The sequence below is a fragment of the Caenorhabditis remanei genome, chromosome III (genome assembly GCF_010183535.1).
Source record: "Caenorhabditis remanei strain PX506 chromosome III, whole genome shotgun sequence".
In the NCBI taxonomy this organism is placed as follows: Eukaryota; Metazoa; Nematoda; class Chromadorea; order Rhabditida; family Rhabditidae; genus Caenorhabditis; species Caenorhabditis remanei.
The window spans coordinates 412,709-434,646 of record NC_071330.1 but is presented as its reverse complement, the minus strand read 5'-3'; the positions used below and the strand labels follow the sequence as shown (position 1 = coordinate 434,646).

Here is a 21,938-nt window from a genome sequence, read left to right as displayed (position 1 = left end):
AAAGTCTTCTAACTCTGAGACAGTTCAATAATGTTCTCGTGTTCGATTTAATTAAAGTATCGTTTTTTTTCAATCGATTGTTAAATATATTCTTGTTACAGAGATGGATCGAAAACGACGTTCCAATCGGCCAAAAAATCTTTTGCTTCACTAAGTACCCCCAGAGTCTTCCGCCACTTTTTCACGAATTTTGGCGATCGTGCTGTGTTAGTTCGAAAATAAACCATACTTGCAAACCGGACCGACACGGGCCGGGATGGCTATTCGTTAATGTGCCGCGGAGCCGGGAAAAAGTTCCAAAAAACACGAAAATGGCCAAAAAAGCCATTCTAGCTCGGCCCGCGGCACATTAACGAATAGCCATTCGGCCCGTAGTAGGTCCGTAGTGGTAGAACTACTTTGCAAGTATGAAATAAAAGACAAAATATTATTTTTCCAGAAAATCAGAAGAAAACTACATTCGTATCCGTACGGACAACGAATCGAAACACATTCTCATCAGAATTCTTCCGACGGAGCGATTCGCTCCCTCGTTGTCTTGTCAAGTGATTCCAGCGGAGCAGAAGACTATCGAAAAGGAGGATGACTACTACAAGAGATACGATTTATCCCGCTACGATGAGTCTGATTACGATTACGATGACGATGACTACGATTTTCTCGACGAGTTGGGTTTTCTTGACGATGATTCTGAGGAGGATTCAGATGTCGAGGATGAACAAGACGACGACTTTGACGATGAGGAGGTAGACAATGAAGAAGATGAGGAAGTGGACTACGTTCAATAATTCATAACTGATTTTTTTTGTTCTTTGCTCATGTTTTCATATTTGTTTTTGTTTCTCATCAATTATTTTATTGATTTAAACCACGTTCTATTGTTGTTTTCTCGATAAAATTCATGTTAGTTTACCCCTCTTATAACTGCGCCCCACCGCAAACGAGAGAGAGAGAGAGTCGGCGAGAGAGACGTAGAGTTTTTTTTTCAGTTTTTTATCGCGCCGACACAGATTTTCACTGTTTTTGACGTATTTTTGCTGTTTTTCAACAGTTTTTTTGTAAATTATTATGAAAAAGGTCAAAAACAGAAAACAACAAAAACAACGAAAACAGCAGAAAACAACGAAAAAGGAATTAATCGGATCCAGTGTACTTGGCAGATTGAGACTTCTTCTTGCGGACACGACGCTTCTCGATTTGAGCCGCGATCTGGGCGGCCGCTTCCGTCGAATCGGCGATCGCGTTGTCTTGAGTGTCGAATTCCTGGAAAATAAGAGTTTGATATTAGGATGTTATGGGAAAAATGAAGAGAAACTCGGTTTCAAAATGAAAAAACCGTCTCCACCGAAAACGAGAGAGTATCGGCGAGAAACGCAGAGTTTCTTCTCGCGCTGACACATATTTTCACAGTTTTTGATCTATTATCGCTGATTTTCATAATTTCTTTTGTAAATTGTTATTAACAGTTCTTACAACTGCGCTCCACCGAAATCACCTTGGAAAATGTCTCTTTTTCTCTGAATCTCTCAAGTTCCCACACAATTTTCTCCGGTTTCGGTAGAGCGCGGTTGTAAGAAGCGTACATTGCTAATTTGAAAAACACCGATAATAGATCAAAAATGTTGAAAAGTTCGGTCGCTCTCGTTTGCGGTGGAGCGAATTTGTAAGAGATGTGGACTGCTGATAGCTGAAATCAGAAAAAATGTGATTTCATCCATATCTGAATGAAAGTTCTCAGCGGTTTTCAGCTATTTTCAGCCCATTCATTCCCTTTCCGTACCTTTCCAATCAAATCGACCGTCTTCTCAGCGAGAATCTCAGTGACTTTCGCTTGTTTGATATTCGACGCCTTCAGTGCCAACTGTTTCTCAATGTAGGCGTGTTGTCCCTTGCGATGCTCACGACGGATCACATTTGGAGACACGTAATTCGGGTTGTCGTAGAGGACGGCTCCCTCGAATGAACCGGCGAACAGACGGACCATTTCAAGCACGAAACGCGGTCCTAAATTGAAATTTTTAGCGTTTTTCATTGGAAAAATTCCCTTTTACTCACCAACTTCCTGCAACTGAAGACTCTCGTCGACGATCTGGAAGTTACGAAACCAGATTTTGTCGCCCTCTCCGACGGAGAAATTGAAGACGTGATCGACGAATGGTTGACTGCGTGGATGGTGGTGTGGGGTGCCGAGCGTCTGGAAATATAAATTTTTGGTCAAAATTTCAGTTTCAGACGGTTTTCAGATTGATCAAGACGAGTTTTCGTGGAAAATTCGGGATTTCTAGAGGAAAGAAAACATCTCTATCATCATTTTCAGCTTTTCATATGGAAAAATACACATTATGCTTGATTTTCAGGCATTTTCAGCAAGTTCTACCGCCAGTTAGTGAATTTTCAAAGGTTTTTTGCCTTTAACCAATGTTACTGAGTTTTCGCGAAAAAATTCTGGATTTTAAGGGGTTTTGAGCTATTTCTCGTCTTTTTCGACCAATTTTAAGCGATTTTCAGCCAATTTCTCCTCAATTATTACCTGCATAAGAACCTCCTTGATCAATTTCAAGTGTGGTTTCTGCTCGAACGCATCGTCGAACGACAACACGGGTCTCGACGCCTTCAAACAATTTCCAGACATTTTCAGTTCTTTCATCGTGTGGACATTGTGAACGAGAAACTTGATCGACGGTCCCTTCTCCACATTCGACATCCAAAGATACGTGTCTTTTCTCTTTCTGCTCTCGAAATACATCACTTTCGTGCAATTCTTCATTTCAGCAATCTCGTTGAGTGCTTTCAGTGATTTCTGTTGATCCAGTTTCGAGTCTCCCTTCGCGTGAGGCAACAGATCCTTGATATCTTTCATCAGGTAACGAGTACGAACATCGGCTCCGCGAGAGCACAAAACGAGAACTCTCTCGCGATTTGTCCAGAGCTCAGCACGTTGGCAAATACTCATTTACTACCTACTCATTTACTACCAATTCCTCATTTACTACCTTACTCATTTACTACTTCAACTCATTTACTACCATTTTCTCATTTACTACCGTTTGCTCATTTACTACTTTTACTCTTTTACTACCGTACTGCTCATTTACTACTTCACTTTTCACCATTCTCTTAGGCTTAGGTTTCTTAGAAATTCGGAAAACAATTGACAAATACGATGAATAACCGTTTTCGTCAACTTTTTCCAAATTTCTAAGAAACCTAAGCCTAAGAGAATGGTTAGAAGTGAATCCCAGCATATCGCTCTAAAGTAGTAAATGAGTAAAAAGTAGTAAATGAGTAATAGTGTAAGGTATCGACTGGATTCAACGGACTGATAATTCTCACTTTCAATGTCTGCGTCTCCACGCGCACTTCTATCTCTCACCCTTTGTTATTGTCACACCATTTGACCTCTCCCGTTTGCCCTACGCCCGCGGGCGCCAATGTCTCCCACCCCCGCACCAGTATATAAGGCCGGGCGAAAGCTCATTCCAGGCCGATCTTCTTGATCCCACCTTTGTTGCCTTTTACTCACTCTTGTATCCTTTATCCCCGCGCCCCTTTATCTGTAATCGTGATTAATAGACTAATAAATCTTTAGTAAAGCGCATAACTGTTTAGTGTTCCCGCATAAACACATAATCGTTACTGGTAGCAGCGAGTTGCGTCTTTACTTTAAGACGTTTAAACACCCACCCACCCACCCGCTTTTTATTGATTTTTTAGTGCGCACGGGCTTTTACTTCCCTTTTTCTAGTTAACAGGAGGGCCCGCCTGTAGTTTTAGGTTAGTAATTGTAGGATTTCATTAGTATTTTAGGTAAAATTTAACATTTTGGGTTTCATTTAGGTTATTGGGAAGCGCGACTGTAAGAACCGTCTTCACCGGTTAAAGTAGGAACTGCCGGGGTTGCCTAATTTCGTGAGCTCACAGTGGACCGCCGTCCATCGTCGCATTCCCCTCTTCCCCTCTCAACAAAACTGTGTGCACAACAGTTTTTCGGCCCGTTTAAACTCGTTATCGTTTCTCTGTCCGGTTATTCCCGCCGGCAGAGCTCCCCCTCGTTTATCCCGTTTCAGCTGGTACGAAGCACATTTGGTATTTCGACGCGCAAACAAACGAACAACATCTGGCATCGTCAACAGTCAAGGAATAGTTCAATGACAAGGAACTCCTGCACAACTGCACGCAATCACACAAAAGGTAAATTTATTCGAGGTCCTGGTACAGGGAAGTGCGGGAAGTTTGAATATGGGATGACCACCGCGTCATCTCTCAAACGAACCCCACAACTCTCAGGTCTCGCAGTTTCAATCTGTAACTGAGTGTGAAAGCATTCTCCACAACTAAAACCATTGCATTTCTGTTGTCGCGAGATAGCAGAATGTGATGAGACAATTTTTCCATTCGCGATGGTCGTCGAAGTTCAGCTGATCGGGTGGAAAGTGAAGATATTTGCTCCGCTTCAGAGCATGAAGTAAGGTGAGAACAGCAAGCCTGTATACACAAGCCCCTCAAAGCAGGGATGGTCCGCAAGGTCGACACGGACATAGCGAGGTGAGAACAGCATCGTGCCTGTGTCCGCTCCCCCTATAGTCACTAGGGATGACTTGCCGTAGGTGCAAGGCAGAGACAGCGCTCGGACGCGAGCATGGAAGTGGTATGTACAGAGGATTCGCGTACATACACCCCCTTCGCAGTCAAGGGATGGTCAGCAAGCAGAAATTAGTGAGTAAAGCCCCTACACAGGCTAGGGATGGTACAAGAAGCCTCCGTTAGTGAGCAGCAAGAAGTTTGGAGACAGGTAGAAGGAAGAAACCTGTAAATTTAGCCCTTTTCAACAGGGAAAACCACGCCAGAAGTGGGTTATCAACGAAGTAGACGCGAAATGGTCGTCAGTTTCCGCTCAAGGAAGCATTTCGTCGTCGAAGTTGTTCACCGGACGCAACATCACTGTCCAATCACGGAAAACATCTGAAAAGTCTGCGGCGTTCTCTCAAAACCCCAGATTTCCAGTTATCGGCAGAGGAAATTCACCGAAAATCGATGGAGTACAGTAAAAACTTATTTTCGGGTTACTGTACCAAAGGCGCACGAGGAACGGCGGTCGACGGGTATCACCACGAAGAACACGCGACGCGAGCCGCGACGCCCACAGTCGAGGTAAACAACAACAATTTCGTCACTCATATTTTCGAAACGTCGACGGCTTCAATTTTCAGCCGTTTTTCAGCGTTTTCGTCACACTTTTCACTTCTTTTGAGTTTAAAAAAAATTTTCTAGCGCGTTTTCAGCCAATTTAGAAGCTAATTTCTGCTCAAATTTAGTAAAATAGCTTGGTTTGACAATTGTTCGAATTCGGCCTAAAATTTTGCTCGTTTTTGTTGTTAACTTTCGTCGATTTCAGCCTATTTCCGTTCGTTTTCGTCTTAAATCAGTCGCACATTAAACACATTTCCAGGCTGGAGCGAACATCGAACAGCGAGAAAGAAGGAGGCGTAGCCGCAGGCGTGGCCACGAGCGAAGTCGGAACATGGGATGACCACCGTGTCATCCCTCCGACGAACGCTTGTGGCGCCGGCGAGGCCTCCACAGTGATTCACACCCAACCGAAGGATGCGTCGGGTGTAAACCCGAGCATCATTCAAAACCCAACCGAAACAGGTGGTATATCGGGCGTTGGCTCGGATGCCAACCTAATTGTTAACCAATTGAAAGAGATTGGAGAAATCCGAGATCTGAAAAGCCTTTCAGATATCGATGGCACATAGAAGCATCAATTGCTTGGATACACCGAGAAACCAGTCAAGGAAACTGAAGAGGACAATGGAAAAGATTCTGGCCCTCGAGTATTGACAGAAACAGCCAGAGACGACTGCAACGTTTCCGCTTCGGCAAACAAAGATCGAATAGCAACAATCGATGAGAAAACGTCAGAAGATGACAGGAATAGAGCATTTCCCACTGGACGGAAGAATCTGGCAACTACATGGGATGCAGTCGAGACAATTCAAGCCAAACAACCGAGCAACTTGGTATCGCGCACCGGTCAGATGAACCGAGCATCCCTCGAAGCGGGTAGAGCAAGCCAATTGGTGGATTCCCCGTCGACAAAGACCAAATGCTTAGAACGAAAGGTGAGTGAAACGGGTCTCTGTTCCGGATTTGTGGACATGGTTGGAAAATGGGATGACCACCGTGTCATTTCTCCAACTACTCCCACTTCTCCAAGAGCTCGTTCATTGTCTTCGAACCGTGGCTTACGCCCACAGATCTTACACACCCCTGTTGTCGTGAGACAGCAGGGCGTTTCTCGTGATGAATCGGCTGCCGACATGGATTCGTCGCAGAGATTGATCGATGTTAGTGAAGAGATCATGGAGAATAGCCATCCACCCATGGCTAACAATTTGTTTCCAATACGGAAAGGAATCCCTCAATGCGAAGAAGAGAAAAACGAGAGCATTCTACATCTTGACAACACGGTACGTTATGAAGTGTATGTCAGCACACCTAACGAGCGAAACGAGGAATCGCCAAAGCCAGAAGACGTGCAAGCAGCCGTGACAGCAAGCGGAGGAACCACATCTCCCGGAAGCACACCTTCATTGAGGCTCAGCAACGGAAACATCTCAAACATCCAGGAAGCGGTTGCATCTGGAGCCAACGATGAAGATGAGGATGAAGCCAATCAAGTCAATCAAGGACGAGCGGAGAACAACGAAGAAGTAGGCACCCTACCTCACGTCATGGCACCATCGTTCAAGTCGGCAGCTTCGTTACCAGCCCATGAAGACATCAACAATTCCGTGCGGTCATTCAAAGATCAATTGGTCACGATCAATCCAGATGCTTCACAAGAAGACTCCAGGAGAGCATTCCTCACCGTCCTCAAGTATCGAGCACGACGCAGAGCTGAAAGCATGCTGATAGAAAAGCCAAAGTCGACACTCAACGAGCTGGTTCAAGGTTTGAAAGAGAGGTTCGAGTGCACTAGCCATGTACAACGGAACAAGACTCATTCGCGATCAAGCAATGAGTTGCCAGGCGAGTCATCTGCCGATTCCCTCTTCCGCAGGACCATCAAGCTGGCTAAGCAGTCGTACCATGAGTATCGGAAGAACCTCGAGCACCAGAAGGAAGACGTCACACTTGAGAAATTCCTGGAAGGATTGAACCAGGCAATCAAAAGCCTGGTCATACGGGAGGCACGATCGACGACAGATCAGACCCGGAACACGGCCCGTGAAGGAGAAGCATGCCTCGTCCCCAACGAGCAACCGCCGGAGCTTACCCAATTGCCCGCGCAAGTGGCAGCTTCGTTGACAAACACGGCTCACAGAGATCGAGATGACTGTCGGGATCATCGGTCAGAACGACAAGGTCGGGACGACGACTACAGAGGTCGTAGTTCTGAGATTGACTCCCAGATAAGTCGAAGAGAAATCTTGCTTACTTTTACAGGAAAATGCCATTATTGTGGTAAAGTAGGACACATGGCAAGGAGCCACAAGCTGAAGCAGCGGTCAGTGGCCAATCAGCAAAAGTCAAAGGACCCTGGGAGCAACCACCAGGCTTTCCAGGTGGATGCGGAAGAAGAAGCAAAATGCCTTCGCGAGATGATTCTGTGGCAGGACCTCCGAATCCACGAGCTCAGGGAGTGGAATGATAGACTCCGAAGAGACAACAGCAGCTCCACGAGCAGGGACCAGACAAGTCAAGCAGACCCACCAAGCGCCATGGCCCTTTGGGCAATATTTGGCCAAAAGAATAAGTTTCCTAGGTCTAAGTTCAACTTGGTTTAGTAGACCAGGGACGGTCTCGTATAAAAAAGGGAGCCGGGAAATGTCATCCTGGATGAATTTCTTGGTGCAGACCTAAGAAAAGCGGTTTCCAAAACCAATTTTCACACCTTTTTCGGACCCCAAATTTTCAATACTTTTGTTCGGTTTCCAGAGAAACTCGTTCACTGCAACCACTGGTTCTACACTGGACATTCTAGTCACGTGAGCTCTGGCCACTTCGGCAACACACTTCGTGTCAATCAGGCAACACCGTGGTCCAAACCAAGCAGCGGAAGGATGTTCGATGGATCGAATCATCAGTCCGTTCTACGAACGATCGAGGACGATCTCGAATAAAAGAAGGGAGGTGTAAGGTATCGACTGGATTCAACGGACTGATAATTCTCACTTTCAATGTCTGCGTCTCCACGCGCACTTCTATCTCTCACCCTTTGTTATTGTCACACCATTTGACCTCTCCCGTTTGCCCTACGCCCGCGGGCGCCAATGTCTCCCACCCCCGCACCAGTATATAAGGCCGGGCGAAAGCTCATTCCGGGCCGATCTTCTTGATCCCACCTTTGTTGCCTTTTACTCACTCTTGTATCCTTTATCCCCGCGCCCCTTTATCTGTAATCGTGATTAATAGACTAATAAATCTTTAGTAAAGCGCATAACTGTTTAGTGTTCCCGCATAAACACATAATCGTTACTATAGTAGTAAATGAGCAAACGGTAGTAAATGAGTAAATGGTAGTAAAAGAGTAATGGTAGTAAATGAGTAAGGTAGTAAATGAGGAATTGGTAGTAAATGAGCAGGTAGCAAATGAGTATTTGCCCAGCACGTTTGCGTGTCTCTTCTGTCTGTTTTTGCGGCACTTGTTGGTCGTCCTGAAAAATGGGAAATTGGGGATTATTCGATAAGATTTTCCTGAGAATTCGCCTGTTTTAGAGTTTTCAAACATGAATTTTAGAGAAAAAATCAGAAAAACTGCTAGTTTTCGAAATTCAAGTATCGAAACTGTTCTCAAAACCGGATTTTTCTTCGAAAAAGGCTGATTTTGACACAAAATGAGAATTTCGGCTTGAAAAATGCTCAAAGACAAGTATTTTTTGAATATTTGTGACGTTTCCTCTCTGAGAAAGTTCTGAAACGCGTCAAAGGCACGCCCGATTGCCTGGATGCTCGAATCGATAAACATTCAAGCCATTAAAGTTTAGAACTTTGGCTAAAAATGTCTTTTACGGCTCTGAAACACGTCAAAGGCACACCAGAACTGCTTTTTGCCTGGAAATCCATCTAAAATGTCATTTTTCATATGAAAAATGCTTCAAAAAGGCCGTTTTCTCCAATTTTCAGCCTCGTACCGATTCATCTGACGAATCATCACTCGAATCCTTGGCTCCAGCGGCTTCCCATTCCATCTTCCCCTTAGCCGTCTCCTCCTGTTGAACCTTCTTGATTTTTGAGAATTTGCCCATGGCTTGATAGTTTTCGAGGTCTGAAAGTGGTGGATTAGAAGGGGAAAAGAGAAAAATGAAAAAGATATATAATCGGTTTAAAAAATCACCGAAAAGCGAGAAAAAACATGAAAACTGCAATGGAATCCCGAAAACTTTATTTTATACATTTACAGCTGACTATTATGAGAGGGGAGGTGGGAAGAAAGCAATCAATTATATCACAGGATGAAAAAATAAGAACCCATATTATAAAATTATAACAAATAAAAACAATAGATTATGAGGAGGACGAAGATAATAAATTACTTTGGTGAAGAGAAACGGAGAGAAAAAGAAGAAAATAAATTATGAAAATTACACAGAGAAAAATGAAACCCATATTTTACAATTTTCAGATAAAAACAATAGATTATGATCGTCTAGTAGTACTGTAGGTGGATGGGAATGGGATGACAATTTGATGGGACGATTGGAGGGCGTTTGGATTCATGGCGCGGCTGCTGCCGCCGCTCTTCTTCTGAACAATCTCTTCGCGTCGTTGATCATCTTCCTGACACGCTTGTCGAGGTACGGGACTCGAATGATCTGAAATTTTGTTTGAAATTCGAGGGTAATTCTAGAGAACTTCTTCAGTTTTTAGCTAATTTCCAAGATTTTTCTCGAAAATTAGGCCGAAATTCCAGATTGAAACTGCAATTTTGAGCTATTTTTCAAAATCATTCATACCAGTTCCAGAAACCCTTGTTTTGAGATGAAACATTACATTTTCCGCCAGTTTTCCAGATTTTTATTGCAAAAGAGACAAAAACACCAATTTTAAGACGAAAAACTGCAATTTTCAGCTGTTTTCTATGCAAAAAGCACCGAAATAGCTTTAATTATTATCATTATTACCCTGAACGATTCCTGGTGCTGGGTTCGGGTGGCGTGAGCTGTCCTCTCGATCTCCGTGTAGAATTCACGTCGACATCCCTGCTCACCGCAAGGGAAACGACTGAAAATCAATTTTTTAAAAGAATTCTGAAACTTTTTGCATACCGATAACGGAAATGCCAGTACACGTGTCGGACGTCATCGATGTTAACCGCGCATGCGGGGCAGAACATTCCATTATTCGCGGAATTCATCGTTTCGATTTTTGATGAGGACTGAAAGTGGTGGATTAGAAGGGAGAAAGAGATTTTCTTAGGGTTCGGTAGAGCGCGGTTGTAAGACGCGTGGCCTGCTAATATTAGTTCAGCATTTTTATTACAACTGCGCCCCACCGCAAACGAGAGAGTATCGGCGAGAGACGCAGAGTTTTTTCTGGCGCCGACCCACATTTTCACCATTTTTGACCTATTATCGCTGATTTTCATAATTGTTTTTTCGTGAATTATTATGAAAAACAGCGAAAATAGGTCAAAATCGGCGAAAATCTGTGTCGGCGCGAAAAATTACTCTGCGTCTCTCACCGACACTCTCTAGTTTGCGTTGGAGCGCCGTTGTAAGACAGGTTGGGCTGTTAATGGCTAAATTCAGAAAAAGTGATCGGAACGGCCACCTGACAGCGTTTCTGATGAGAAATTTAGTAATCTCATCAAAAAATGACAATTTTAGATAAATCACATCAATTCGACTGAAAAACGATTAATTGATCTGAAACGCCGACTGAAAAATGACTCATTTCGTCCAAATATAAACATTTTTCAGCAATTTTCAGCCTATCTATTAAACTGTACCTTTCCAACCAAATCGACCGTCTTCTCAGCGAGAATCTCGGTGACTTTCGCTTGTTTGATATTCGACGCTTTGAGTGCCAACTGCTTCTCAATGTAGGCGTGTTGTCCCTTACGATGCTCACGACGGATCACATTTGGAGACACGTAATTCGGGTTATCGTAGAGGACGGCTCCCTCGAATGAACCGGCGAACAGACGGACCATTTCAAGCACGAAACGCGGTCCTAAATTGAGAATTTCAGCGTTTTTCATTGGAAAACCTCAATTTACTCACCAACTTCCTGCAACTGAAGACTCTCGTCGACGATCTGGAAGTTACGGAACCAGATTTTGTCGCCCTCTCCGACGGAGAAATTGAAGACGTGATCGACGAATGGTTGACTGCGTGGATGATGGTGTGGGGTGCCGAGGGTCTGGAAATACACATTTTATGGTGAAAAAGTCATTTTCAAATGGATTTTCTACTCATTTTCATCGAAAAAGACGAGTTTTTGCGGAAAATTCGGTATTTCTAGCAATGAAAACATCACTTTTCAGTTTTTTATATTGAAAAATACAGATTCTCATAGATTTTCAGTCATTTTTAAAGATTTTTTACTTTAGGGCCGAAGAAGGGCTATTTAGACCAATTTTACTGAGTTTTCGTGAAAAAATTCTGGATTTTCAGCCATTCATAGTGATAAAACATGATTTATCTAGTTTTTAAGCATTCTACACCAATTTCTACCGATTTGTTGTAGATTTTCAGCGATCTGCTGTACCGTATGATCCTGAATCGAAGTACAGTAACCCAGGATCGAAAAAGAGTTACTGTTGATGAAAATCTTCCCGGGAGATTGCAGAGCGGATCCTGGGTTAGATCCAGGGTCCAGGATTCTAGGATTACTGTAGTTTGAGAATTTCGCGGATTATAAGCTGTTTTGAGAAATTTTGGGTCGTTTTTGACCCATTTTAAGCGATTTTCAGCCAGTTTCTCCTGAATTATTACCTGCATAAGAACCTCCTTGATCAATTTCAAGTGTGGTTTCTGCTCGAAAGCGTCGTCGAACGACAACACGGGTCTCGACGCCTTCAAACAATTTCCAGACATTTTCAGTTCTTTCATCGTATGAACATTGTGAACGAGAAACTTGATCGACGGTCCCTTTTCCACATTCGACATCCAAAGATACGTGTCTTTTCTCTTTCGACTCTCGAAATACATCACTTTCGTGCAATTCTTCATTTCAGCAATCTCGTTGAGTGCTTTCAGTGATTTCTGTTGATCCAATTTCGAGTCTCCCTTCGCGTGAGGCAACAGATCCTTGATATCTTTCATCAGGTAACGAGTACGAACATCGGCTCCGCGAGAGCACAAAACGAGAACTCTCTCGCGATTTGTCCAGAGCTCAGCACGTTTGCGTGTCTCTTCTGTCTGTTTTTGCGGCACTTGTTCGTCGTCCTGAAAAATGGGGAAATTAGGGATTCGGAGATCGTTTTTCGATAAGATTTTCGGAAAATGCGCATGTTTTTGAGTTGCAAACATGATAAAGTGTCAAAATCTGGATTTCTCTCTCTGAAATTTGGGATTTCAGTGAAAAATATCTGAGCTTCAAGTATCGAAATTGCCCTCAAAACGGGATTTTTCATGGAAAAATGCCGATTTTTACACACAAAAATGAGGATTTCGAGTGCAAGTTGATTTCAGCTTAAAAATGCTCAAAAAATAGTTTAAAAACGCGTCAAAGGCACGCCAGATTGCCTTGATGCTCGAATCTATAAACATTCAAGTCATTTTGTGAGTACTGATATTAGAAAACTCGAAAATTTCTAGATCCTTGTCTTAAAATGTCTTTTACGATTCAAAAGATCTAAAACGCGTCAAAGGCACGCCAGAATTGTATTTTGTGGGGAAAATCTTCTAAAATGCCATTTTCCTGTGAAAAATTGCTTCAAAATGTTTTTTTTCCAATGTTTAGCTTCAAAACCTCAAATTTTCAATATCTTTCCCGTACCGATTCGTCTGACGAATCATCACTGGACTCCTTGGCTCCAGCGGCTTCCCATTCCATCTTCTCCTGAGCCGACTCCTCCTGTTGAACCTTCTTGATTTTTGAGAACTTGCCCATGACTTGATCGTTTATGAGGTCTGAAAGTGGGGGATTAGAGAAGAAAATAGGGGAAAAAACTAATGGAAAAGATAAAAAATCGGTTTAAAAAATCACCGAAAAATCGAGAAAAAAACAGGAAAAAATGCAATGAAATCCCGAAAAAAGTAGATTTTATAAATGAACAGCTCGATATTATGAAAGGAGGACGAAGAAAATAAATTACTTTGGTAAAGGGGGCGAAGAAGAAAAGAAGAAAATAAATTATGAAAATTACACAGAGAAAAATGAAAAAAGAAACCCATATTTTTCAATTTTCAGATTTAAAAACAATAGATTATGATCGTCTAGTAGTAGAGTAGGTGGATGGGAACGGGACGACAATTTGATCCGACGATTGGACGAGACGGAGGTAACCAGCGTTTGGAATCACGTTGTATCTGGAAGAAAAATATGATTTATGGCTCAAAATCTGAAAATTTTATTTGAAAATTGGAATTTCGTGTGAAAACTTGAAATTTTGGGCTGAAAAATGTAAGAATTTCAGAGTTTTTTGGCTTAAAACCTCCGAAATGTTTTAAAAATGTGAGGTTTTCGATGGTTTTTAGCTCAAAATTACAGATTTTTTATTGAAAAACCGGAAATTTCGATGAAATTCTAGCTGAAAATACGTCCATTTGTGAAGTTCCAAGCCAAAAGCCACAAAATTAATCCGGTTTCCAAGTTTTTCGGTCCAAAAATGTCAAAATATGAACTAAAAACAACTAAAAATATGTAATTTTGAGCTAAAAACCATCGAAAACCTCAAATTTTCACAATATTTTTGAGATTTTAAGCCAAAAAACGAAATTTCCGCCCGTTTTTCCATATTTTTAGCTCGAAATTATGCTAAAATCCATCATTTCTCACCTCAAAACGAACGTGACATTCTCGTGTTTCAACAAATTGCTTCCGTCATCCAAAAAGTAGTATTTTGGTTTTATTCCGATCTCATCCATCACAACACGCTCCGATCGTTCGACGATTCGATCCCACAGCACGACTTGGTTCACTTCCTGAAAGAAAATCGATTTTTCATCAAAATTTATGGAAAAAAGTTGAATTTTCAAAGATTTTCGACGGAAAATCATCGAATTTACTATTTTCTATCAAATTAATGAAAAATAGTTGAATTTTATGCATATTCCAGTCGGTTTTCAACCCAATTTTCACCATTTTCTCCCTCATTTTCCCAAGTTCTTACATTAACTGGCGTCTTGTATTCGGCGACAAGATAGACGAAGAGTTGTTTGACATTCCAGTTGCACGGGGTAACAGCGATGAACCTCAATTCAATCTCGTAAATCGACACCGAGAGAGATGCGTTGCGTGCGCGTCGCGGCTCCTTTGATAGTGATAAGCCGCGAAGCTCGTTTTTCTTCGAAAAAGCTCAATTTTCTTCGTTTTTTGCCGTTTAAAATCAATTTTTCGTACCTTTTCTTGGTTTTTCGTTCGAAATAATATTACAGAAGCGAAAAAATATGTTTTCAGCCATCAAATGCAGCGAAAATGTACAAAATCAACATACCCGTCGAGGCGAAATTTTCAGGTTATTTTTTCCACGTATAACTTCCGATTGGTCAGTTTTCCCGTAGTTTCATGAATAAAACTTTCAGGTTTCTTCTTCTACGTCTTATCTTTCTACTGAAATTGTAAATCTTCGGCGCAACTTCACTTCAACAACGCTTCTTCAAATTTTAATGTAAATTATTAACTATTTTTCTAATTTTGCTTTGTTTTTTTTTCCTTTTTTTAATAAAAAATTGTTGTTTCTCGAAAGTTTTTTGTTTTAAATGTAACCAATTGTGAGTATTCTCATAGTTTTCCTTGTCTGAAATCTCTTAAAATGCTGTCTTTGTCGCATTTTTAGTGTCTATTTATAAAAAATAGTGTTTTCTTAAACAGGAAAATGTAATTCTAGTTGATTTTGACTATTTTCTTTAAAAAAAAACATTTTTCTATTATGTTTTCAGTGGAAAAAGCAGATTTCTCATAGGGCCCAGCGCCGTCCGCCGCGTCGCGGCTTATTCCGTTCGAGGCGACGCGGCTCTCGTATCAACGGAGCGCGTTTTCGCGAGGTTCATCGCTGTTACCCAGTGCAGTTGAAAAGTTTCGAGAAGTCGACGTTGAGATTGAAGTTGAGAGTCGCCAAGTCGGCTTGTTGCTCGTCGGTCGCGTAGTCCACCACGTTTCTACTGGAAATTGATTTTGATGAGATTCGAAGGAGAAATAGCTTCGAAAATTCAGATTTCACCGAGAAAAATTACCGAAAATCTCATTTTTCGGGTTAAAACAGCCAAAATTGTAATTTTTCGTAAAAAAAAAGGCGGATATTTCGCTCCAATTAAAGTTCTAGGAAACTAGAAAATGTAAGAGCCAAAAACGACATAATATCATAGATTTCAAACCAAAACCTCGAATTTTGAGCAAAAATGTACATTAGTGCACACTTTTCAACACAAAAATCGACAAATTTGACAAGTTCCGACGTTTGTGACACGAGAATTCAGAAATTTTCAAAGATTTTCGGTAAAAATCTCAATTTTCAGCCTCATTTCAATTTTTCACGAACATTTTGACATCCTTGACGGAGAGTTTCGTTGGAACACTGTAATCGAGGAAGACCGTCGACAGGAAACAGGCGGCTGTGACAGCGGCCATCACCCAGAGAGTGAACGCCAGAAGGGCGTTGGCACGGTTTAATAAATTGTGCATGTTCTGAAAATGGAGGGTTAAAGAGGGAAAAAATGGCGAAAAAAGATATAAAATAGTGCTTGGAGACACAAAAAGTATAAAAATAATGGAAAATTACATAAAAAATCAAAAAAATCTTCATTTACATCGTAAAAATGAGTCTAAAATGAACATGTACGAATTCTAGGGCGAAAAATTCGGGGTTTCTCATGAATTTTCACTGGCTAACGAGCGGTTTCGACACTGGAAAGAAGGTACGGAGCCGGATATTCCTCTGGTTTTCTCCAATTCAACGCGATCGGATCGTCGGAACGAACGACGTCGTAGTAGCCACGATAGTATGGTTTCTCGCTTTCTGTCAAGTACTTCTTGGATGTCTAAAGATGTCTATGTCTGTCTGTGTGTCCACAAGTCCTTTTTTCGAAATTTCTGTCTGTCCATTTGTCCACAAGTCCGGATGTCCAATCTGTATGTCCATCTGAATGTCCAAATGTCCGGATGTCCACCTGCGTAGCTTAAGGGCTTGCGGCCTATTTCAAGGGAGTTTGTGTGTCCGTCTGTGTGCCGGTTTGTCCGGATGCCCAGATTTTTCGAAATTTCTGTATGTCTGTGTGTCCGGTTAGTCCGAATGTTCAATTTTTTTCCAACATTTTTCGATTTTCTCTAAATCTGTCTGTCTGTCGGTGTGTCCGGATGTCCATTTCCGAAAATTTTTCAAATAATTAACGTTTCCACTCGCGTATGTCTCTGTTTCCTTACATCCGGATGTCCGCCTGTCTCTCTGTGTGTCCACCATTCCAGATGTCCTGTCTGTCGGTGTCTCTGTGTGTCCAAATCTCCGGATGACCAACGTTTTTTTTTTCCATTTCTCCTGTCTCTGTCTGTGTGTCCGCGATATCCGGATGTCCACAAAATGTCTTTCTTTCAGGAACCGCCCATTGCGCTGACATGTACGGTGCCTCCTCCCTTGACAGTGTCTATTTGACGAATGCTCGTCAAAAGATTTCCGACGTTTTGGACGGATGGTTGAAGGCGAAATAAATTAGTTTTTGGGTGGTCTTTTGGAGAATTTTGACTGAAAATGATTAATTACAGTAATCCAAGGACATCCGGACATCCGGACATGGTGGGTGGGGACACACAGACAGACATAGTGCTAAAAATCCAACATATTTCTCATTTTCGTGACTAAAACTGACTAAAAATCAACAAAAAAACAATAAAAATTCAATAAATTATCTCCTCTGCGGTGGCAACAACGTCTTCTGTTTCAACTCATCAATCTCCTCCAGAATCCGATCGTCGCCCGCCCAAATCGCCTCCAGATCGTACTTCTCACGACACTCTTCACTCATCACGTGGATCTGCAATTATTGGGGTTTTTTTGAGTGAAAATCGACGGAATGCATGAAATTTTTGACTCAAAATTATAAAAATTGTCAAAAAAAGTGGAGAAAATGTGATAAATTATATATTTAAGAGTTTTTTTTTCCATTTTTCTCCAAAAATCTCGACTTTTCAATCTGAAATCGAAAAAAAAGACATTCTTAGCTTTTTATTGAAAATGCTTGAGCAGAAATCGAAATTTTGAGAAAATCACGAAATTCGTGCGATTTCCAGAAGTATGTATGAGTATCCAAATGTCCGGATGTCTCCTTCAACTATCACAAAAAGTCTATCTGTGTGTCCGGTTTGTCCGGATGTCTTCATTAAGCATTTTCAGCAAAGATGGTGTCTGTCTGTGTGTCCACATTTCCACATTCCCGCAAAATGAGATTTTCTTTAACAATTTCATAACAATATGTCTGCTTTTCTGTCTGTCTGTCTGTCCGTGTGTCCGGATGTCCATTTCTGAAATGTTCAAAGAACTAACGTTCCCCCTCGTGTCTGTCTATGTTTCCTTACATTCGGATGTCTGTCCGTGTGTCTGTGTGTCCAGATGTCCCTTATTTCACTCACCTGAACCCTATCGATCTCACTGACATACCATCCGTTGCTTCTCTTCGTACTCTTCTTCACGTGTGACAATATTCCATTTGATACCGTATTCCCATCTATTTTCAGTATTGATCGGAGATTTTCAGAGATTGCCGCCGCTTGACGCGAGTTGAAGACAGAGCAGATTATCTGAGGAATGAGGAAATTGTGATTGGGCATAGTCAGACTTGCATAAAAATGTGCAGTATTTTTTCGCAAAATTTCTCAAAAAATGTATAAAAATTTTAAAAAAAAATAGTCAAAAATCCTAGTTATATTGATAGTTGAAAACAGTCGAAAATTCGTCTTTTTTGCAAAAAAAATCAAAATTTCAAAAACGCAAGTGCGGCAGGGTGTTGTGGGCGGAGCTTAAACTGCAAGCGGATGAAATTCCACTAGATTTTTAAGGAGCGACATTGAATTTCCAGATTTGATCGATTCAACACGGAAAATACACAGAAATACGGCAAAAATGCGGCGAAAAAATCGATAAAACCACGAATTTCACTTGAAATTCAATGTCGCTCGTTAAAATTTTTAGGCTCCGCCCACTTTTCCCTGCCGCACTTGCGTTGTGGATCCCGGTCTCTAGGCGCTGATGTTGGTGCCGAAATTCAACATTTTTCGATCTTTTTTTCAATTTTTCGCGAAAAAGTCAACTTTTCAACTGAAAAAAATACATTTTTGGTGAAAAATTCAAAAAAAAAAGTTTAAAATTCTGAAATTCTCCCTTACCCGATGACTATACGGTGTCATCTCCTTCTCCTCTGACCTCACAACGAACAAATCCTTCGCTCTTTGCTTCGTCAACGCCCCAACTACATTCCCCACGAAATCCAAATCATCTGAAGTCGAGAATCCCTTGACGACGACGTCTTCTGGATCTTTCGTCGCCACTTGTGACTCGAAATCCTCAAAATATTCCTCTTCGATGTGAGGCGTCTGTTGGGAGAGACATCTGAGTTGGGGGCGGAGTCCGGAGCGGAGGAATCTGGTAAGCATTCTGGAAAATTCTGTGAAAATGGGATACAAAAAAAACCGAATAAATAATTGGTTTTGACACATAAATCTATAAAAAACTCGAAATTTCTACTGAAAATCAACAATTTTGTATTATAAATTTCAAAAATTTCCAAAAATTGGGATAAAAAACAATGAAAAATTCAAAATAAAGAATCAACAACAATGAGATAAATTCAGAGAGAAATTGGGTGGGGGGAATAACAAGAAAATGATAACAAAAACAGCAGAAAACAACGAAAAAGGAATTAATCGGATCCGGTATACTTGGCAGATTGAGACTTCTTCTTGCGGACACGACGCTTCTCGATTTGAGCCGCGATCTGGGCGGCCGCTTCCGTCGAATCGGCGATCGCGTTGTCTTGAGTGTCGAATTCCTGGAAAATAAGAAAAATTAAGAAACTCTTTTTTATGAGCGCTGCACAGTTTTTACAACTGCGCTCCATCGAAATCCCCTTGAAAAATGTCTCTTTCTCTCTCAATCTCTCAATTTCGCACACAATTGACCTCTGTTTCAGTAGAGCGCGGTTGTAAGAAGCGTGGCTTGCTAATATTAGTTCAGCATTTTTATTACAACTGCGCCCCACCGCAAACGAGAGAGTATCGGCGAGAGACGCAGAGTTTTTTCTGGCGCCGACACACATTTTCACCATTTTTGACCTATTATCGCTGATTTTCATAATTGTTTTTTTCGTGAATTTTTATGAAAAACAGCGAAAATAGGTCAAAATCGGCGAAAATCTGTGTCGGCGCGAAAAATTACTCTGCGTCTCTCGCCGACACTCTCTAGTTTGCGTTGGAGCGCCGTTGTAAGACAGGTTGGGTTGTTAATAGCTAAATTCAGAAAAAGTGATCGGAACGGCCACCTGACAGTGTTTCTGATGAGAAATTTAGTAATCTCATCAAAAAATGACAATTTTAGATAAATCACATCAATTCGACTGAAAAACGATTAATTGATCTGAAACGCCGACTGAAAAATGACTCATTTCGTCCAAATATAAACATTTTTCAGCAATTTTCAGCCTATCTATTAAACTGTACCTTTCCAACCAAATCGACCGTCTTCTCAGCGAGAATCTCGGTGACTTTCGCTTGTTTGATATTCGACGCTTTGAGTGCCAACTGCTTCTCAATGTAGGCGTGTTGTCCCTTACGATGCTCACGACGGATCACATTTGGAGACACGTAATTCGGGTTGTCGTAGAGGACGGCTCCCTCGAATGAACCGGCGAACAGACGGACCATTTCAAGCACGAATCGCGGTCCTGAAGCGAATTTTATGAGATTTTCAGCATTTTAAGATCAATTTCAGCCCAAAAACCTCCATTTACTCACCAACTTCCTGCAACTGAAGACTCTCGTCGACAATCTGGAAGTTACGGAACCAGATTTTGTCGCCCTCTCCGACGGAGAAATTGAAGACGTGATCGACGAATGGTTGACTGCGTGGATGGTGGTGTGGGGTGCCGAGCGTCTGGAAATACACATTTTATGATCAAAATTTCGAAAATTTCAGTTTCTATGTTAAAATTGCGATTTACCTATCAAAAATTCGCTCAAAAACCACGAAAAAATAGTTTTCAGACGGATCTTCTACTTATTTTCATCGAAAAAGTTTTCAGATTGATCAAGACGAGTTTTCGCGAAAAATTCGGGATTTCTAGCAATGAAAAAATCGCATTCTCATAGATTTTCTGACATTTTCAGGATTTTCAGCCACCTATAGCTATAAAACAGGATTTTAGATAGTTTTTAAGCATTCTACAGGAATTTCTGTGAAAATCTTCCCCGAAGATTGCCAAGCAGATCCTATAAACGGATCCTGGTTAGATCCAGGATCCAGGACTCGAGGGTTACTGTAGTTTGAGAATTTTGCCGATTTTAGGCTGAAAAATATGAAAATTCAATGATTTTAAGCTGTTTTGAGCTATTTCTCGTCTTTTTCGACCAATTTTAAGCGATTTTCAGCCAATTTCTCCTCAATTATTACCTGCATAAGAACCTCCTTGATCAATTTCAAGTGTGGTTTCTGCTCGAAAGCGTCGTCGAACGACAACACTGGTCTCGACGCCTTCAAACAATTTCCAGACATTTTCAGTTCCTTCATCGTATGGACATTGTGAACGAGAAACTTGATCGACGGTCCCTTTTCCACATTCGACATCCAAAGATACGTGTCTTTTCTCTTTCGACTCTCGAAATACATTACTTTCGTGCAATTCTTCATTTCAGCAATCTCGTTGAGTGCTTTCAGTGATTTCTGTTGATCTAATTTCGAGTCTCCTTTCGCGTGAGGCAACAGATCCTTGACATCTTTCATCAGGTAACGAGTACGAACATCGGCTCCGCGAGAGCACAAAACGAGAACTCTCTCGCGATTCGTCCAGAGCTCTGCACGTTTACGTGTCTCTTCTGTCTGCGTTTGTGGCACTTGTTCGTCGTCCTGAAACAATGGGATATTGGGGATTTGGTAATCATTTTTGAACGAGATTTTCGAAAAATTCGAGTGTTTTTGAGTTTTAAACATAAAAATGATATAAAACCTGGATTTTTCTCTCTGAATTCGTGGAAAAATGTTGATTTTTACACACAAAAATGAGGATTTCGAGTTCAAGTTGATTTCAGCTTAAAAATGCTTTAAAAAATAATTTTTTTTGTCAAAAGAGAGAAAGAAAAGCGTCAAAGGCACGCCAGATTGCCTGGATGATGGAATCTAAAAACATTCAAGTCATTTTGTGTATACTGATATTAGAAAACTCGAAAATTTCTAGATCTTTGGCTTAAAATATGTTTTTTACGGTTAAAAAGATCTACAACGCGTCAAAGGCACGCCAGAAATTGTATTTTGTGGGGAAAATCTTCTAAAATGCTATTTTTCATGTGAAAAATAGCTTTAAAAAGGCTTTTTTCCAATTTTCAGCCTTAAACCTCAATTTTTCAATCCCTTTACCGTACCGATTCATCTGACGAATCATCACTGGAATCCTTGGCTCCAGCGGCTTCCCATTCCATTTTCTCCTGAGCCGACTCCTCCTGTTGAACCTTCTTGATTTTTGAGAACTTGCCCATGACTTGATCGTTTTTGAGGTCTGAGAGTGATAAATTAGAAAGAAAATATAAAAAAAACGAGTGGGAAAGATATAAAATCGGTAAAATTCACC

The 21,938-nt window shown here is 41.3% G+C and overlaps 6 protein-coding genes and 1 pseudogene across 7 annotated transcripts; 1 reads left to right on the top strand and 6 right to left on the bottom strand.

The window, feature by feature from the left end:
- Positions 1 to 1,134: 1,134 nt before the first annotated feature.
- GCK72_008249 (uncharacterized protein) lies at positions 1,135 to 2,953 on the bottom strand (the record flags this gene model as incomplete). Its single annotated transcript, XM_053726723.1, has 5 exons — positions 1,135 to 1,263; positions 1,496 to 1,687; positions 1,781 to 2,004; positions 2,056 to 2,194; positions 2,531 to 2,953. 5 exons carry the CDS (start codon positions 2,951 to 2,953, stop codon positions 1,135 to 1,137), a joined length of 1,107 nt encoding a protein of 368 aa, XP_053586300.1.
- A 6,769-nt stretch (positions 2,954 to 9,722) lies between these two features.
- GCK72_008248 (uncharacterized protein) lies at positions 9,723 to 13,065 on the bottom strand (the record flags this gene model as incomplete). The annotated part of the gene is made up of 7 exons (XM_053726722.1): positions 9,723 to 9,821; positions 10,131 to 10,230; positions 10,275 to 10,384; positions 10,958 to 11,181; positions 11,232 to 11,370; positions 11,946 to 12,398; positions 12,952 to 13,065. The coding sequence occupies 7 exons, from the start codon at positions 13,063 to 13,065 to the stop codon at positions 9,723 to 9,725; spliced, it is 1,239 nt and encodes a 412-aa protein (XP_053586299.1).
- Positions 13,066 to 13,381: 316 nt separating this feature from the next.
- Positions 13,382 to 15,798, bottom strand: GCK72_008247 (uncharacterized protein; the record flags this gene model as incomplete). The annotated part of the gene is made up of 5 exons (XM_053726721.1): positions 13,382 to 13,484; positions 13,954 to 14,099; positions 14,288 to 14,369; positions 15,177 to 15,278; positions 15,656 to 15,798. 5 exons carry the CDS (start codon positions 15,796 to 15,798, stop codon positions 13,382 to 13,384), a joined length of 576 nt encoding a protein of 191 aa, XP_053586298.1.
- Positions 15,799 to 15,986: 188 nt separating this feature from the next.
- GCK72_008245 lies at positions 15,987 to 16,818 on the top strand (annotated as a pseudogene). Its single transcript has 2 exons — positions 15,987 to 16,245; positions 16,706 to 16,818. Coding segments are annotated over exons 1-2 (372 nt in total).
- On the bottom strand, positions 16,002 to 16,727 carry GCK72_008246 (uncharacterized protein; the record flags this gene model as incomplete). Its single annotated transcript, XM_053726720.1, has 2 exons — positions 16,002 to 16,154; positions 16,629 to 16,727. The coding sequence occupies 2 exons, from the start codon at positions 16,725 to 16,727 to the stop codon at positions 16,002 to 16,004; spliced, it is 252 nt and encodes an 83-aa protein (XP_053586297.1).
- A 194-nt stretch (positions 16,819 to 17,012) lies between the features above and the next one.
- GCK72_008244 (uncharacterized protein) lies at positions 17,013 to 18,756 on the bottom strand (the record flags this gene model as incomplete). The annotated part of the gene is made up of 3 exons (XM_053726719.1): positions 17,013 to 17,141; positions 17,737 to 17,904; positions 18,490 to 18,756. 3 exons carry the CDS (start codon positions 18,754 to 18,756, stop codon positions 17,013 to 17,015), a joined length of 564 nt encoding a protein of 187 aa, XP_053586296.1.
- A 266-nt stretch (positions 18,757 to 19,022) lies between these two features.
- On the bottom strand, positions 19,023 to 21,846 carry GCK72_008243 (uncharacterized protein; the record flags this gene model as incomplete). The annotated part of the gene is made up of 5 exons (XM_053726718.1): positions 19,023 to 19,151; positions 19,819 to 20,042; positions 20,113 to 20,251; positions 20,768 to 21,220; positions 21,733 to 21,846. 5 exons carry the CDS (start codon positions 21,844 to 21,846, stop codon positions 19,023 to 19,025), a joined length of 1,059 nt encoding a protein of 352 aa, XP_053586295.1.
- Between the last annotated feature and the right edge of the window lie 92 nt (positions 21,847 to 21,938).